Source organism: Drosophila albomicans, chromosome 2R (genome assembly GCF_009650485.2).
Source record: "Drosophila albomicans strain 15112-1751.03 chromosome 2R, ASM965048v2, whole genome shotgun sequence".
Taxonomy (NCBI): domain Eukaryota; kingdom Metazoa; phylum Arthropoda; class Insecta; order Diptera; family Drosophilidae; genus Drosophila; species Drosophila albomicans.
In genome coordinates this window covers 33,709,796-33,728,862 of record NC_047631.2, presented here as the reverse complement: position 1 = coordinate 33,728,862, position 19,067 = coordinate 33,709,796, and the positions used below count along the sequence as shown (strand labels likewise).

The 19,067-nt window shown below is 36.6% G+C and overlaps 1 protein-coding gene across 1 annotated transcript; it reads right to left on the bottom strand.

Annotated features, from left to right (window-relative positions):
- Positions 1–218: 218 nt before the first annotated feature.
- LOC117574474 (uncharacterized) lies at positions 219–722 on the bottom strand. The gene is given in 1 exon segment (XM_034258312.2): positions 219–722. A coding segment is annotated over 1 exon segment (504 nt).
- Between the last annotated feature and the right edge of the window lie 18,345 nt (positions 723–19,067).

The following is a 19,067-nucleotide window of genomic DNA, read 5'->3' as shown; positions in this document are numbered from 1 at the left end:
GGAAACAAAAGGGCAGCCTGGCGGGCATTATGGTGGATCACTCGCTGTCTCCCTCGCACTCTTCCACACTCTATGTCTCTCTCTCTCTCTCTGGCAGGAAGTGCAGGAGTGCTGTCAGTGGCAGCGCCTGTTTTGCAGCTTAGCTGCGACTTTGCGCCCACGCTGCACGTGTTTATGACTTTGAATTGCAACTTCATCCGCCGTGTTGGCCGCTGTTTCTATTGCTGTTGCTACTGCTGTGTTGGCGGCATGTGCCGCAGCCAACGTCGCTACGTTGCCTCGTTGCTGTCGAGTGCAATGACGGCGGGCGCATAGCGCGCATTGTGACGCGAAATGGCGTCGAGTTGAATAATCCAACATGGCGTTTTGGCGCCGTAACGACCGCTAAGGTTTATGTGTGTGTGTAAGTGTGTGTGTACTCTGTGTGTGTATAGAAGGGGGAGGAGGGTTGTGTGTTGTGTCTGCTTCCGGCAGCCGGATAAAAAACTTGGCGTTAAAGTGTTAATATTTTGAGTTTTGAGAGCATTGTCGTACACTCCGCATGCAAATATACCGTATACCGAATACCAAATACGAAATACCATAACAACAACGAAATACTGAATTGAGAACTCGAACAGCAGCAGCAGCAGGAAGGAGGAAGGAGGCCAAAGGCCTGCCTGACACTTGTTCAATTCAAATAGCATGCCATTGCAGACGACATTGATGTGCCAGCACGGCATCCGCTGGACTGCAGACAACTCGACTGCAACTGCAACGGCAGCACACTTCATTCGTTCTCTCTCTGGTGGCATGCCCCTTGTGTGTCAAGAGGGGGGAGGGGCCAAACTGTCAGAGTCGGCACATTTGTGTTATCTTTAATTTTCGTTACAAAATTGGCCGTACGAGTGCAGTTCCAATTGCCAATTCACAAGTATTTATTTTTATTACAACATCACTCGAGGCCCAATGAGAGCTGTCACTAAGTGAAGTCCCCTTCAACCTCCCACACACACACACACACAAACAGAGAGAACGCCCTCTGAGCTGTCTTTCATTACACGAATGTGCTTGTTTATAGAGCTGAAGAAGAGAAAGATATCTGGCAAATTGTATTACACCACAGATTATATAACATTTATTTATGTTATTCAAGTTCTTTGTTAAAACAACAAACGGAAATATTAAATGATAAAAATAACATAGCATATTTTCAGCACGATTCCATTCTTTGAACATGAAAGCAAACAAATACAGCTTCAAATGAAAATTCTACAGCAAATTTGCCTTTTCACTGAGTAAAGACTCTCCACTCTCAGCTCTCGACTCTGTTGTGAGTCTAATAATATTTTTCATTTTTCATTCTGCATTTATTCATTTACTTTACTTGCATATATATTTTTGCTGAGTAAATCAAACAATTGTTACAACAACAATAAATTTAGTTTTTACACCTTTTGCTACAATTTGAAACATTTGCTTAATACACTCGTTTTACGTTTGCAATTGTTGTGCGCTTTACAGCTTCATTATCAAATTGAATAACATTTACGAGTATTGACAATAAATGTGCATAAATATCTGGAACTTCCTTCTGTGTTTATTCAGCTTCAAATTTCTGAATAATTAATTGAAATCAAATGCCGTAGAGAAAGACAAGTAAGAAAGATGCAATCAAGTGTGATTGACTGATAAATACCCTTCACAAAATATACCGAATGAATATACCGAAATAATACTGAAAATATACCAATGTCTATATTTGGTTATACTCAGTAAAAGCAAAATAGTGCGGTATTTTTTAGGTATAATAAAAATTGGTAAACATATACCAAAGCGATATATTCCCGCTTTAAGTAAAAGCAAAAGAGTGCGGTAATTCTTTCTTAAAATATACCGAATTATTATACCGAAAAAATACTGAAAACATACCGAAGTCTATAGTTGGTACACAGATAAGTACTGACTTTCAGTAAAGACAAAATACCAAAGTTTTTAAAATATACCACATTAATATACCAAAAATACTGAAAACATACTGAGGTCTATATCTGGAGCATCGGTATATACCCACTTTCAGTAAAAGAAAAATGGTGTGGTATATCTGTTTTAAATATACCAAATTAATATACTGAAAAAATACTGAAAACATACTAAAGTCAATAATTGGTGCATCGATACATTACTACATTCAAAATACAAAATATATAAAATACAAAATATACCAAATACAAAATATACCGAATCCAAAATATCCCAAATTCAAAATATACCCAATTATTCAACCAACTCAAAGCGTGTTTTGTCATACAAGATTTGTAAATGAATGAATTGAATTAAAGTTCAGTAGTAAGCATAAATTGTTGTTATCTTTACTGTAAGGAATGCATCCGGCAGCCTCATGCCTAATTATCAACTTTATTTGCAGAATTAATTATCAGCAGCATGTTATATGTTGATTGCAGGCAAAAGGAGAGACAGCAGACAGACAGAACGTTGACATCGAGCGAGAGCAAAAGAGAGCAAATCTGTCATGTCGCATTAAGCATACGCAGCGTGTACGCAGTGCATGGCGAGAAGAAGAAGAATTAACAAGAAGACAAGCCAAGCAGCTGGCCAAGCAACTTAAATTGTCAACGAGGCATTTAAAACCCGTTCGCATCAATTTCATTGAGAAGCATATGCTTAACTTGACTTGCGGTGATTTCTTTTTATACCCGCTACCCATAGGGTAGAAGGGTATTATAACTTTGTGCCGACAGGAAATGTATGTAACAGGTAGATGGAGGCACCACCGACCCTATAAAGTATATATTCTTGATCAGCGTCAACAGCCGAGACGATATAGCCATGTCCGTCTGTCCGTCTGTGTGTCTGTGTGTCTGTCCGTCTGTCCGTCCGTCCGTATGAACACCTAGATCTCAGAGACTATAAGAGATAGAGCTATAATTTTTTTTCGACAGCATTTGTTATGTTTGCACGCAGATCAAGTTTGTTTCAAATTTTTGCCACGCCCACTTCCGCCCCCGCAAATCAAAAAAATCGAAAACCAAGCGTAATTTTAAAGCTAAAGCTGCGAATTATAGTATATACAATAATTACTATAGTAGTTATGATTCCTGAAAATTTGGTTGCGATTAGATAAAAATTGTGGAAGTTATTAAAGAAATACTTTTGTATGGGCAAAAACGCCTAGCGGGTATCTCACAGTCGAGTACACTCGACTGTAGCTTTCTTACTTGTTTTTTTTTCATTTTTAACTTGCGTCGGCAAACTTTCAGGTAGTCAAAGTTGTTGCTGGACATTTAACTGTTTCCCGGTATTCGCTGACTTGCTGACTGAGTTGTTGGCCGCTTGGCCGCTTGGCTAGCCGGCAGACTCTGGCTGGAGTGCTTTGCACATTGACAGCGTTAATTAACTTTTAATTTAATTTCGCGTAAATGAGTTTTTACTGTCAGCGAACTCTGTTGCATTCAAGTTGCACTCCGCTGGACGCTTCAAGCTTTCAAGCGTGGTTTTCAAATGCGGCTGCGACTGCGACGCCGACTGCGACTGAGACGCCAGTGTCAATTTATGCCACCAAAGTGAAAATCCAAACTGAAAGATTTATGTATGCGCTGTGGCATACGCACATACATATGCATTTCTATATGTTTGTACTTGTATTATTTATTATATTTTTCGCTGGTAAATGTGATTTATATGAAAATCTCAGCATCAGCATCAGCATCGACGACACTCTGACTGCGCGCGTGTGTTTGTTTGTTTGTTTGCTTGTCTGTGTGTGTGCTTGACAGTGTGTGCGTGTGCGTGTGCATGGGAAATATTTTGCATCGTTTGAGATTTTTAAATTCAATTTGCAGCGACAACAAACGACGAACGCGAACGCGAATGCGAATTGCGAAGCGCCAATGGCAATGCCAAGAGCAAGCAGTCGCGTGAATAAGTGCTTTAGACCACTGTGCAGCTGGCAGAGCGACAGAGTGACAGAGAGAAGGGAATGGAAAGGGGAAGGGGAAGCGAAGGGAAGTCAGAAGCCAGTGTGCTTCACAGAAGGTGTGTGTTTTATTAATTGCCGTTGCTGTTGCCGTTGCTGATGTTGATGTTAATGTTGATGCTGATGCTGATGCCCGCACCACCGCCATCACCACCGCCACCGCCACGGCCACCGCAGCAGCAGCAGCAGAGAGACAGAGAGAAATATTCCAGCAACGCACGCATGTGGTTTAACTTTTTTTGCCTACTTTGTATACCCGTTATCCAAAAGGGTAGAAGGGCATTATAACATGGTGACTGCAGGGAATGTATGTATCAGGCAAAAAGTCAAAAGGAGTCATATCCGAACCCATAAAGTATACATAATTTGCTGATGCTGTCGGTTGTTGTTGTTGTAGTAGTATATCGATATAACGTTGAGTATATTCCAGTATATTTGGCTGACAATCTGTTATTTTGCATTTTATGGCAAGTATTATTGTATTACTATATTGATATACCAAATATAATCTTCAGTATATTTCAGTATTTCTGACTGGAAATCTGGTATATTTTGCTCTCAGTGGCATAGTTTGAATGTAGTACTATCTCTATATACCAAATATAAACTTCGGTATATTTCAGTATATTTGCGGTATATTAATTTGGTATATTTTTAGAACATGGTTATTTTGAAATTATTAAAATTGGATTGCTAATGTATTTATATCAATATACCAAATATATTTTTTGGTATATTTTAGTATTTTTGTGGTATGTTATATTGGTATATTTTTGAAATACGGCTATATTAAATATAGGTTCGGAATTTTTCGATATACTAAATATAATCTTCGGTATATTGCAGTATTTTTACGGTATATTTGTATAACATGTGGTATTTTTGTAGAGCATTCGCAATAGAAATCGACTTGTTGATATACTTTGATTGCAGTACTTTATCGATATACTAAATATGACGTTCGGTATATTTTTAGTATTTTGCGCTATGTTCATTTGGTATATTTTTTGTATATGGTTAATTGAAAATGGGTTGCAGTATATATCGATATTCCAAATATAACCGTAAGTATATTTTAGTATTTTTGTGGTATATTAATTTTGTATATTTGTATAATATGGCCATATTTAATATGGGTGGCGGGTATCTCAGAGTCGCGCACACTCAACTGCTGGTTTCTTTCGTTTTTCTGTGCTGTGTGCCAGCCTCGCGAACAGGTCCCAGGCTGTGTCCACGAAGCAGAGCAGAGCAGAGCGCAGCATATCGTTAATGAAAACTGATTCTAGTGCCATTAACGTACGAGCTCTTCAGGCCAATGGCAACAGCGTTCAAGTGGAACGCCATCTCCTTCAGCCATCTCCGACTCATTTTTACTGATGCGTACGCTGCTCTCCTCCTCTCTCCTCTTTCCCTTTCACTTTTCTGTTCTTCACGCATCGCAACTGATTGCGTCCTGGCATTGTTGCTGCTGTTGCTGCCTCAACCCAGTTTGCTGCCGCTTCGATTTTGATACTCGTTTCTTGCTCTTCTTCTCTTCTCTTCTCCTCTTCTGTGTGTGTGTTGCGCCGGCTGACGACTTAATGACAGGCATACAAAATACGACAACGGCGTGAAAACTGCATGCAATGCGCTCTGTTCGATGATTACCTTTTAATGCAAAATATATGCGAGTATATGAAATGAAAAACAAGCAGAAGCCAAACGATCAAAGTGGAGAATGCACAACTCGAAGTTACCCTCAGAATAAATCACACTTCACTTTGCGAATCAAAAGACTTCTTGGGCACTTCCTGATTTTTACAGGGTATGAAGAGAAACTGGAAACTGGGATCTGGACCAAGCTCTGTCATGGCATGGCATGTGTAAATGACGCTTAAAATTGAAAAATTAAATGAGAAATTATTATGTGTGGCGGCAGCAAAGAAGAGAAAAGAAGAGAGAAGAGAAGTGAAGCGCTGCGATGTCAGGTTCCCAATGGGAATGTGAGGCGCCGCGTCATTAAATTAATTTGTCAAATATGTATAAAATAATAAATTACCTTTTTGTCAGTTACTCGTTTATTAATTTGTACATGGCAACAACTTTTCGGTCGCCAACACAACACAGCAAAAAAAGGTGTTGAACGAGAGCGGCCAAAAGTCAACTAGCATAAAAAATTATGATGTGTAAAAAGCGACGTTACGTATACGACATGTGTGACCATGTGAGGGAGCAAATTGGCACAACCTGCGCCTGCCTGCCTGCCTGTCCGTCTGTGTTTAATAGAAACGTGGCAATGTCAACCAACCATCAGCATCAACAAGCCATCAACTACTGATGGCGAAGAGCGAAGAGAGTTTTCTACTCATTTTTATTTTTATGGTATTGTGTTTGTCTGCCAAAAAGCTGAATGATTTATGATTTATTCAATGCAATGACGGGCAATTTGTATGAGTATCAGAGCGGCTGTTTGTCTGTTAAATTATTTTTTAATGGGTCTATTAAAAAACACAACAGCTGCAGCAGCAACAACAACTGTGACTGTGACTGCAACTCGATGAACATGGTCCAAACAGCAACCAGTTCGGAATCAGCGACAGCGAGAAAGAGAAACAGAACCAGGACAAACAGGACAGAGAGGAGGCTCAACATGCCGCCGCCTCCTGCCGTGTTGGGGATTTGACGGCAGCATTAACATGAGCCAATACAAATGGCATGCCAAATTGTTGTGGATGAACAAATTCGCCCGCTGCATATGCTGCGAGGCAAGTGGAGGATCTGGAGTTGGAGTTGGAGGCAGCAATAAAAAAGTAGTGGAGCCCCAAAGCCGAATGCGATTTGGTGGGGCATTTGTTTTAAATTACCCTGGCGTGTAAGTGATGAACAAGTAAATAGTCCCGACATAAAACAACAACAATGCCTACAATAAAAAAATAAAACTAAAACAAGAAATTGAGCAGCCGACAACAACGAATGAAGTGGACAAGTGGATCCCAAACCAAACGAAAAGAAAAAAAAAAACCAAAGTGGAGCATTGAACCAGCTCGAGTTGATTGGATTTTGCTTGGGTTCTCTAGCTTCAGCTTCGACTTTGACTTCGTTTGAGTCCGAGCTTTGCTTTTTGAGGGATTAGGACTCGCTCCCAACTATGATGAGCCATAAAACTATTGTGGTTGGCTGTCCTTAAGCAAATCACATAAGGGATTTGCAGTAGCTTTTGGCTAAACAGCAAAGAACAAGCATGCTTAAGGCCCAGCAGATTAAATACCCTTAACACAACTATTAGGGGAAAGTGCTCTTGATGTTTTCCTGCTCATCAATGCCCATAAAAAGCGAACCCAAATATTTGCTTAAACTTAAAACTAACTGTATCATAAATGTTAATTAAGTTTAATATAAATATTCATATGCGTGACTAGAATAAACAAGTGAGAAAGTTCGACTGTGAGATACTTAAAGAAACTAGAAACAAAAGCATACCAAATTAATACATATATCGAAAAATGCTAATATATACAGAATGCTATATATGATGAGTTGACTATTGCTTTAAAAATATACTATATCTACTATATTTGGTATATCGATACTATTAAATTCAAAATATATTAAAAATGCTTTATGTGGTATATTGATATACTTTTGCATTTAAGATATACTAAATATACTATATTTGGTATATTGATATACTATGTTATTAAATTCAAAATATATTCTGAATGCTTCATTTGGTATATTGATATACTTTTGCATTTAAGATATATTAAATATACTACATTTGGTATACCGATATACTATTACATTAAAAATATACCATAGAGGAGAAAATATACCAGGTTGTCAACCAACACAAAGCGTGTTTTGACATACAAAATTATTTCTTATATAACTTTTAAGATCTACATCTCATCGCAACCAATATATACTTTATGAGGCCGGAAATGTTTTCTTTTGCCTGTTACATACACTTCTTGTAGCTACGAAGTTCTATTTTATCGGTAGATGGTATAATAACAAATTTAAGAAACGAAAATGGTAAACAAAGTTTTCTTTCCATTTCGTTGGAACACTTTAAAACTCAATAGCAACATTGTATCCAGCTGCAAAGCAAACTGAAAATGTAAATGAATGCGACAGTCAAATGTTTGGACAAGCCAAAAACTGTTTGGCTCTAATAGATGATTCGAAAAGTCGATTAACAAAATACAAAATGCGATGCGATGGGATGCGAGTAGAATGGTCATTGTACTTTCTAGTCCATCAGCTAACCAAACCTGTCATTAGCAATGTGAATGTGTATTTGTTGGGGTCCATTTTAGTTGGATTACTTCAACTCTGTAGCTCTTCATTAGTCTGTCTGTTTGTACTGATAACGATATGGGATCCGTATCGAGAGAGAACGAGAACTTTTAGTAAATTAAAATATTCTCATTAAGCGCGGACCCGGAACAATGGTTGTCAGCAATAATTAAGCACAGAATGCATATGCTTGTACCTTTCCCTTTTGTATACCCGCTACACAGGGTAGGGAAGAAGGGTTTATAATTTCAGCTCGAAAAGAAATGAAAAGCAAACACACCTTTGAAGCTTGACTTCAACAACAGACTAAACATTTTGAATATTTTGAATATCAACAACAGACTAAAAATTTGGTATATTTTGTAGTCTATGGTATATTTTGTAATCTAATTGTATATTTACCAAATATACTAGTACAACATCGAAATACCAAACATAGACTTAAATAATTTTTCAGTATACTCGTATTGATATACAAAATATGTCAAATATTATATATTTGGTATATTTTGAGTGTTGTAAATTACCGACATCAACAACAGACTTAAAATTTGGTATATTTTGTAGTATATGGTATATTTCGTAATGTAAATGCAATAGTATATTTACCAAATATACTATATATGGTATATAGTAAGAAAGCAGTACAACATCGATGTACCAAACTTAGCTTAGGTATATTTAAGTAATTTTTTAGTATATTCATTTGGTGTATTTACAGAATAATGATTGAAATTTGGCATATTTTTTTGCTCTTTGGTATATTTACAATGTACTAGTATATAAATATACCAAATATTGCATATATGGTATATTTTAAATGTACCAAACATAGTCTTAGGTATATTTAAGTAATTTTTCAGTATATTCATTTGGTGTATTTTCCGAATAATGCTTAACATTTTTGGTATTTTTTATGCTCTTTGGTATATTTAGTATGTACTAGTATATTAATATACCAAATATAGTATAGTGTGGTATATTTGTAATGTAGTAATATACCAATTTGACAAATATAACCATCATACAATTAAGTATTTTGTTGTTATACTAATTTGGTATATTTTACGAATAATACTGCATATATGTTATATTTTAATGTAGTAATATATCAATTTGCCAAATGCAACCATCATACAATTTAGTATTTTGTTGGTATATTAATTTGGTATATTTCACAAATAATACTACACTGTTTTGGTTTTAATGAAATGAGTAACAGGTATCTCACAGTCGAGCTCTCTCCAATTGAGCTTTCTTTCTTCTTTTTTTTTGTCTATGTGTCGCCTTTTTTGGGTGCACATGTGATGTATTAATTTAGAGAGGGAAAACAGCAGCAAGCACAGCAGCAACAGAATTGTCGGACATTGTTACAATGGTGGATGGAAGCCAAAACAATTTCATAGCTAAAAATGCTATTATGCGTCTGTATTAACATTCCAGCAGCAACTGTAATAGACACACACACACACAGAGAGGAATATAGATACAGAGATAGGTGCAGAAGATTCAACGTAGCATTAACAAGCACGTCGCATGCAAAACTATATGTAGTAACTGCGCCATTCGAGCACAAATATCACTGATACGAATCATATGCGGCAGCAGCAGCGAGCGAGCGAGGGTTGACAGAGAAAGTTGTGGCTGATAAACTGCTGAATAGCAAGCGAACAATTGTTGCAATTGTTGTTGCTGCTGCTGTTGCTGCCACCCAAAAGCATGCGTGCAACTTCAACGTACGCTAAATAGTTTGTGAATATTAGATACAGCATCCTTTGTTGCTTTTTCTGTGCTGTATCCCCACACACACACACACACACACACACACACACACACACACACACACTAGCACACTCTCTCTCTATTACGCCCAGATAGTCATACCTGTTTTTCGGGATGCTGGCAAAAGTTAGTTACGAGCACCAAACAATGATATTACGTAAAATATTTTGAAATTGCTGCTGCTGTTGCTGCTGTTACAGCAAAAGTCTGCTGGCTGTGTGTATGGGTGTGTAGGAGGGGGCGTGGTCGAGTCTGGGATTGCGGCCATGTGGCATGTGACAGCAAAGCGTTGGCTGACTCCGCCCCTGCACCTTTGGCGTAATTGTGTGGCACATGACCCCATCGTTGGAAGTTGTTCCCAGTCTGTCTGTGTATGTGTGTGTGTGTGTGTGCTTCAGCAACACCCTTTCTTTCGAGCAAAAGGGGGGATTGCAATAACCACAATTTCAGAATGGAGCCAAAGGTGTTCTCAACCCCGTCTCTCTTCGAAGCGTAAGCTCATTTTGGCTTTGTTTTGCACTAATTAAATTTGAATGACTATTTTCACTTAAAAACTTTTTGCCTTCTCCCATTCCTGTTGTTGTTGTTGTTCCACTGTCTGGCCATGGGCAAAACTCTTGAGTGAGATATAAACAGCAGGAGCAGCAGGAAAACCCCAAAAACCCAGCGAGCATCAAATGCCAAAGTGTCGCATGCTTGTCACACAAAATATTAGAAATAATACTTAACCATAGAATTGCAGAGGTTTACAGAGGGGGAGGAGAAGGTGAAGCTGCTTCACACCACTTGCAAACAACAACAACATTTTTTTGATCCCCAGCGAGGGTTTTAAATGTCAACTGTGAAATTAGCAGCACACCAGGGAGAGAGAACACAGGCAAATGGCAAATGGCAACCGGAAACGTGCCACAAACCGGATATAAGCAGCGCTGCGTTGCAATGGCGATGGAAACAATTAGTTGGCATTTTCCAAAAGCTGTCATCAAATTCATTTTTGCTATGTTAATATTGTACATCGAGTCGAGTACTCAAATGCTCTCTCTCTCTGTAAATCCAAACAATTTAGACAACTACAGAGGAGGAGAGACAGGAAGAGAGAGAGAGAAATCTATACGGTATTTAAGCGGAATTAAAATTAAATGCATTGCAGTCACATTCGATTTTTGCCATTTGCCATTTGCTTATTGCCTTTTCCCTCTCTCTCTCTCTCTGTCTCTCTGTTGTGGATAATAGATATTAATGGATTTTGTGTCATGCAACAAACATTCAACCAATAATAATACATATCACTGAGAGAAAAACAAGCAAAAAAGCGAGATGGAAATAGACGATTGAAAAATGCTCTTTAAATTATATTTAGTATGTATTTTATACCATCATTTGTTAACTATTCAATTGTTAATATATTATACTATCTATATACTATATTAATTACATATCACTAAGAGAAAAACAAGCAAAAAACGAGCTGTGAATAAACGATTGAAGGAGCCTATTTAAATTATATTTAGCTTACATTTAAGAGCTAAATTTCTTCACTTTTCAATTGTTAGTGATCTATACTAATCACTGAGAGAAAAACAAACAAAAAAGTGAACTGGAAAACACACTCTTAAAATTATATTCAGTATGTATTTTATACCATAATTTGTCATCTATTCAATTGCTAATATATTATACTATCTATATACTATATTAATCACATATCACTGAGAGAAAAACAAGCAAAAAAGCGAGCTGTGAATGGACGATTAAAGTATGTTCTGTAAATTATATATAGTTTACATTTCAAAGCTTTCATTTTTCACTATTCAATTGCTAATATTCTATACTAATCACATACGTATCACTAAGAGAAAAACAATCAAAAAAGTCAACTGAAAATAGACTATAAATGCACACTCTTTAAATTACATTCAGTATGCATTTAATACCATAATTTGTCAACTCTTCGTTTGTTAGTATAATTTCTTAATCCCTTCTCATTTAACTTTGAAAATCACTTTCCAGATTTGTTCTTCCAGCTAAGCGACTTCCTCAACTCTTTGAATGCATTTCTATAATTGATGGCTAGCTGACACTTTGCATGACTAAATGATGATACTCGCTCGGCAAGTGGATGTACAAATAAAACAGCATCAAGCAATGGTTGCATAAATAAATAACAACGTATCGATGAGCTTTCGCCCAAGGGACATTGCACTGCCAGTGAAAAAGAGAGGCAAACAGATGAGTGAAAGACAGAAAGAGAGAGCGCCAAAGGCGGAACTGAGTTTGTAAAACAACAAGAACAACAACAACAACGACAAACAAAAGCCGCACAAAAATATTTAATTGTATTGCAACGAAATGAAATAAATTGAAGTCCTGCATTGCAAAAGTTGTTGTTGTTGTTGCTTTTACTGTTTGCGTTTTTGTTGCATGCTGCATATTGCAAAAAGTTGGCCAAGTTGCAGCCTCAACGACCGCAGCAAACCGCTCAAATCAATTAAGCGCACAATTTCATAAATGCACAACACATTTTAAGTAAATACGGGTTTAATTAAATTACGCACAACCCAGCGACTATTCAACTACAACTACAACTATAATACAAAACAACTTCAATTTGCTCTCCCCCTCCCCTCTATGACTATCTATTTGTGTGTATGAGTGTATTAGTGTGACAGGCGACAAATTTTATAAACATTTATAGAGTTTAGCTATTGATCTCCAACTCAATCAAGGCTAATAAATTCTTTGAATAAATTACATTCTTTTTATAAGAAATAATCTAAAATATTATTCATTTCATTTATAATAATTGTGATAAATTGGTATAGAAAAATACATATTTTTTATAGGAAATATTTTTTAAATTTTATTTAAAATACATAAACTCATTCATTCTCATAATTTCAAAAACACATCTATTTTATAAGAAATATTATTAAATTTCATAAATATTATAAATAATATACAAAATATACTTTTTGAATAATTATTTGCTATTCAATTTTGAAATTTCTGTTAAGCTTTCATAAATTAAAAATCTTTTCACAAAAGTTCATAAACTACCACAAAGTTGATTAAAAATATTAATTACGTGCTGCATATTATTTAATGAGGAATTTTATTGGACTTTGCTGAAAACATTGAAAGTATTGCCTTAAAAATTGTATAGATTACTTGTTACAAATGTTTTCTATAGCTGCTTTAAATTTGTAATTTAAGTTTTCATTCAAAATGTTCCAAATATTGCCTTTGCAAGTCAATAAAAATCAAATGCCAAGCGTAATTTTAAAGCCATAAGTCGCAAATTTTGGTCCAGACAATGGTAACTATAGAATTTAAGATTCCTGCGTTTGAGATCTGATAAAAATTGTGTAAGTTAACTAAGAAATCTTTCAGCTTTTAGCTGACCATCTAGTATATTTTAACCTCGATATACCAAATATAACATTTGCTATATTTTAGTATTTTTACGGCTCAAAATGTGATATATTTTAACCTTTATGGTATTTCGAAAGTGGTATTTCATTGATATACTAAATATAGCATTCGGTATATTTCAGTATTTTTTGCGGTATATTATTTGGTATATATGACGAAAATTATTCTTTATTTTTATTCAAAATGGGTAGCGGATAAATTTCTGTAGATTTCTTACTTGTTTCATACTATCTTCATTCAAAGTAGTCATAAAATCTTTGCTTGACTTTAAATGTATATAGTTTGGTATACAATATTTCAAGTAAAAACCTTTTTGCCACTGTCACCAAAAATATCTCTAATGTCTTGTTAAATTTCTAAATGATCCCTTTGCTCGTGCAATTAATTCAACAATTAACGAGCATTTTTTTCGCAGTAAAGACGCCGACGCAGATGGGAAAGAAACCTTTCTGGGAAATAAGTCTGCTGGGAAAACGCGCAAAATTCTAAATTTGTCGTCGACTGTCAGAGAACATTTTGCCATCAAGTTGGGTTTTAGGTTGCGTTCTTTTTATACCCGCTAATTATAGGGCAGAAGGGTATTATAACTTTGTGCCGGCAGGAAATATATGTAACAGGCAGAAGAAGGCATCTCCGACTCTATAAAGTATATATATTCTTGATCAGCGTCAACAGACGAGATGAACTAGCCATGTCCGTCTGTCTGTCCGTCCGTATGAACACCTAGATCTCAGAAACTATAAGAGATAGAGCTATAATTTTTTTTCGACAGCATTTGTTATGTTTGCACGCATATCAAGTTTGTTTCAAATTTTTGCCACGCCCACTTCCGCCCCCGCAAATCAATAAATTCGAATAACAAGCGTAATTTTAAAGCTGGAGTTGCGAATTTTGGTATGTACGATAATAACTATATACTACATCGATATAACAAATATACCATTTGGTATATTATTAGTATTTTTGCAGTATATTTGGAATATTTTGCAAAAAATACCGCAATATTTTGCTTATATTCAAAATGGTTAGCGGGTATCTAACAGTCGAGCAGACTCGCCTGTAACTTTCTTACTTGTGTTTTTTTTTTGTTTCGCTTTTGTCGGGTGTGCGTCGCTGTTAGTCGAGTTAACAATAAGCCAAACCGTCTAAAAATAAATAAAATGCAATGATAATTGGCTCGATGTAAAATTGTGCAATCATTTAACGCTGCGGGGGCTGCGAAGCTGAGTTTGTTTTTGACAAACTAAAACAAATGCCAATAAATATTAAAGTGTGAGTGTGTGTGAGTGTGTGTGTTGTAGAGTGTGAAAAGTGGCGCAGTAAAATGCGTATTAACAGCGTTCGATGGTTGATGGTCGATTGCCGCGGGTCTGATTAAAATGAAATATGAACATTAACCGCATTTGTTTAAATACACAACACAAACCGCACAAAACTGTAAACAGGCAATTGAGAGAGCGAAAGAGAGAGAGAATGATAGAGAGTGAGGAGTGGGGAAAGAGAAAAGTGTATTTGAGATGATAGACAAACTCCGACAAACTGTTTTCAACAAGAAAATTTAATAATGAAATTGAATTTACAATAATTTTTGTTTTGTTTACGCACACACATACACTAGATGTACACACACACACACACACACACATAGATAAGCACTTGTGCACATAGTCAAACAATGCTCAGAGAAGAAGGAGGAAGGGCAGCGAAGGGTTTTCGTAAATATTTGATTTGCGTTAAGCGTTAAGTTGAGCGCCACATCAAAGCGACTTCTCACAGTCACTCAATGAAGAGAAAGGGAGCGGAGTGGGGGGAAGACAATCGGACAGCGTCTGAAATGTAATTAAATGACGCTTTTGTTTGCACTCTCCACATTTTGCATTGGCGGCCAATTACATATCAATTAATGTTGCATTAAATTTGCTTGGCAGCCAACAACACAAACTTGTCTACGATATCAAGTAATTCAATGCTCAATTAACGAGCACAGTAAAATCTTAAGTAATTGCAATAAAACAGACTACCTGAAGTACATATTTTATGTGGCAGCCAAGAGAGAGAGAAAGAGCTTTCTCCTTCTCTGGTTTTGCTGTCAAGTAAATATGCCATAAAATCAGCGCCAAAGGCAGCTAAAGCAACTGAACGCGCCTTCAGGATAAAGATGAGAGCGCGTTGACGACGAGGTAAGCCAGTTAGTGCTGTGCTCTGTGCCTCAAAGTGTGGCACAACGTGGGAGTCGTGCCACCCTTACGAAATGAAGAGCTTTCACATGTCTGCCGCATAAAAATGGAACGCTGTTAAACGCACCACGGGGATTGTGTTGGGTGGGAATTGGTGTGGGTGCCACATTCTGTGGCATGGAATGGGGCAGCAGACTCTGCCTCTTCGAGAACTCGAAAAGTCGCGCCAAAGTTGTTTTGGTGTCGATGTCTAAAGGCAGCAAACAGCAACAGCAAAAATTGCTTATGTTTTCATAAAATGAAGCGCAAACATTTTTTGACTGAAAAGCGTAATAAAAGCAAAAAAAAACAACGAGGCAACCAGAAGGGGAAGAGAACAACAGGCAAAAATACTTCTTTGCCTTGAACTCGCAGCAAACAAAAGAGCGAGAGAGGGAGAGAGAGAGACAGAGAGCGAGTGAAGCTGTAATCTGATTTTATTATAATTTTGATTTTGCTTTCTTTTCATAAATTTTATAACGAAACTCGCAGAGCAAAAGCAACAGAGAAAGAGAGAGAGAGAGCACAAAAAACAATGCTAAGCAAAAACCACCGCCAATAATAATAATAATAATAATAACAGCAACAACAATGAAGCTGAACTTTGGGTAGCTTCTTATATTTTTGTCAGTCGGCAAGCAGGCGTAAAATAATAAACGCGAAATAAAGTGGATGCCCGCAAAAGAGGAAACCGCACACACACACACAACCACACACACACACACACATATGTGTGGCACGTGTGTGTGTGTGGCAACTAAGCCAGGGCCACGCAGGACTCTGGCTCAAGGAGCTGTGCTTGCCGAAGCGTTTACACTGATTTTCGCTTTCAGTCAATTTTAAAGACAACTTCAAGCCGCATAGCTAACCAGAAAAGCAACAACAACAACTCACACACGGGGGCAGCAACAACAACAGGAAGAAGAATAAGCTACAGTGTGGAGTGTACTCGACTGTGAGATACCTGCCAAATCCATATTCAATAAAACCATATTTTGAAAATATATTAAATAAAATATGTTAAATAACACCATATTCTAAAAATATACTATATAAATATACTGTAAAAATACTAAAATATACCATAATTTAAATATGGAAACAGTATTACAATCAAAATATATCACATAATCAATATAGTTATTTTTGTAGTAAAACAATATACTTAAAATATTCCAAATCACATACTAAAATATACCATCATTTGAATATGCATATATCGTACTACAATCAAAATATACCATATAGAATACTATATTGCCATATTTTTAGTAAAACAATATACTTAAAATATTCCAAATCACATACTAAAATATACTGAAGGCAATATTTGGTATATTCGTAATATCATATCCAAAATATATCAAAGCGTACAAAATAGACGAAATTGTCAGCCATCAAGATATTAAAAAATACCAAATTTTACATTTGGTATATCGATATACTCCTACATTAAAAATACACCATAAAGTACAGTCTTTAAGTATAGTCTTTACTAAAATATACCGCAGGCTATATTTTATATATCGATATTGTATTGCATTCAAAATAAACGATAGAAAAATATACCAAATGTTTTATTTGGTATGCCGACATAGTAATACAATTGAAATATACCAACTTTACTAAATACTAAAATATAACAAATATTACATTTTGTATATTGATATAGTATTACATTAAAAATACACTAGAGTACAGTCTTCACCAAATACTAAAATATACCGCAGGCTATATTTACCATACCTGCTTGTCAGCCATAAAAATACTAAAATATACCAAAGGCAACATTTTATGTATCGATAATGTATTTCACTTAAAATATACCGTAAAGTACAAATAGATACCAGGTTGTCCGCCATAAAAATACTACCAAAAGTTATACTTGGTATGCCGATATAGTACTACAATCCAATCTAATCTATATTATAGAATACAACATTTAACAGATTATCAGCCAAAAAATTACTAAAAGATTATTTAAAATATTTCATAGAGTACTAAATACACCAGATTGTCAGCTATCAAAATACTGAAATATACCAAATATATTGGAATGAAGATATATGGTAATACTACAATCAAAACATACCAGCCAAAGCAACTACGAGACGATTGCAGTAGCCATTTTTTGTCATCCTAAAGTACTTATTGAGATGCCTCCTTCTGTCTGTCACATACATTCCCGGCAGGCACAAACTTGTATTACCCTTTTACTCTACGTGTACCAGGTATAACAACAACAACAATAAGAACAACACAAACACCAACACAAACACCAGACGCAGCCCATTTCCTTGCTGTTACATTTTTAATGAGATTAAAATAGGCTTACGCAACACGACAACAGCAACAAGAACAAGAACAACAACAAGTTGCCACACACACACCACACACACTCACACCAACACACACATACTTAATGTGTGTAGGTGCGTACTTAATGGCAATTTGGGGACTTGTATTAGATTCACTTTTTTTGTTGTCTTTTTAAAGAGTTCGCTCTCTGCTCATCTTTGTGGAGGGAAAAAGGTTAAAGAGCTTTTGTGTCCTTTTTGACGTGGAGCTGTGCCTCTTGTGGCACGAACCTTCTCGGCCACTCATTAATCTACGAGGCATTAATTTCTCACCGCAAAATCCAATCTAAATTGCATAAATCAACAAGCCGTAACGAAGCGAGGGAGTTTTGGTTTGGTTTGGAGGCGCCTCCTCGCTGCCTGCATCCTTCTCAGTAATTGGGTCACTTGTATGCGAAAAAGCAGCGAACTGTTGCATGCAGATGTGTGTGTGTGGCAGGCTGTAAGGCAGCATGCAACAGACGACAGCAGTCAGCAGACAGACGCCACTTGGCTATGGCAAATGCGATGCAATCTAACAGCTACTTTGTCAAGCGGCAGCTGTTGCAACAACAACTCTAACTGCAACGCGGAGTGGCAGCAATTCGATATGCCGCTTCGATTGTGCAACGCTCTGCTCTTGCTGACTCTCGCGCTCTGCCTCGCAGATTTGTGCGCCCTAATTAATTAATTGAAATTCATGAATTGCACATGCGACTGCCACACACACAGTGAGGCAAGCAGCATCCAAGTTTGCCGCATTTTAATTGCAATGAAAGCTCAACGGGCGGTGTCACGTTTTTCCCCTCCTCCCTCTTCTTCATCTTTCGCGCTTCGTTTAAAACTAAAGCCTGGGATATAGATTGTAAATGGTCGTCGGATATGAAAGAAAAAAGCTAAGCGAAAGCCGCTTAGGCACTGAGGCGTGTTTTAATTTATTAATGGGAATTTATCGAACAGCGACAGTTCCAATTTTCGATCAAAGACTTAGACAGACATTTGACCTACTGCCGATTCAATATCATTCGTACACTGAAAGAAAAACAG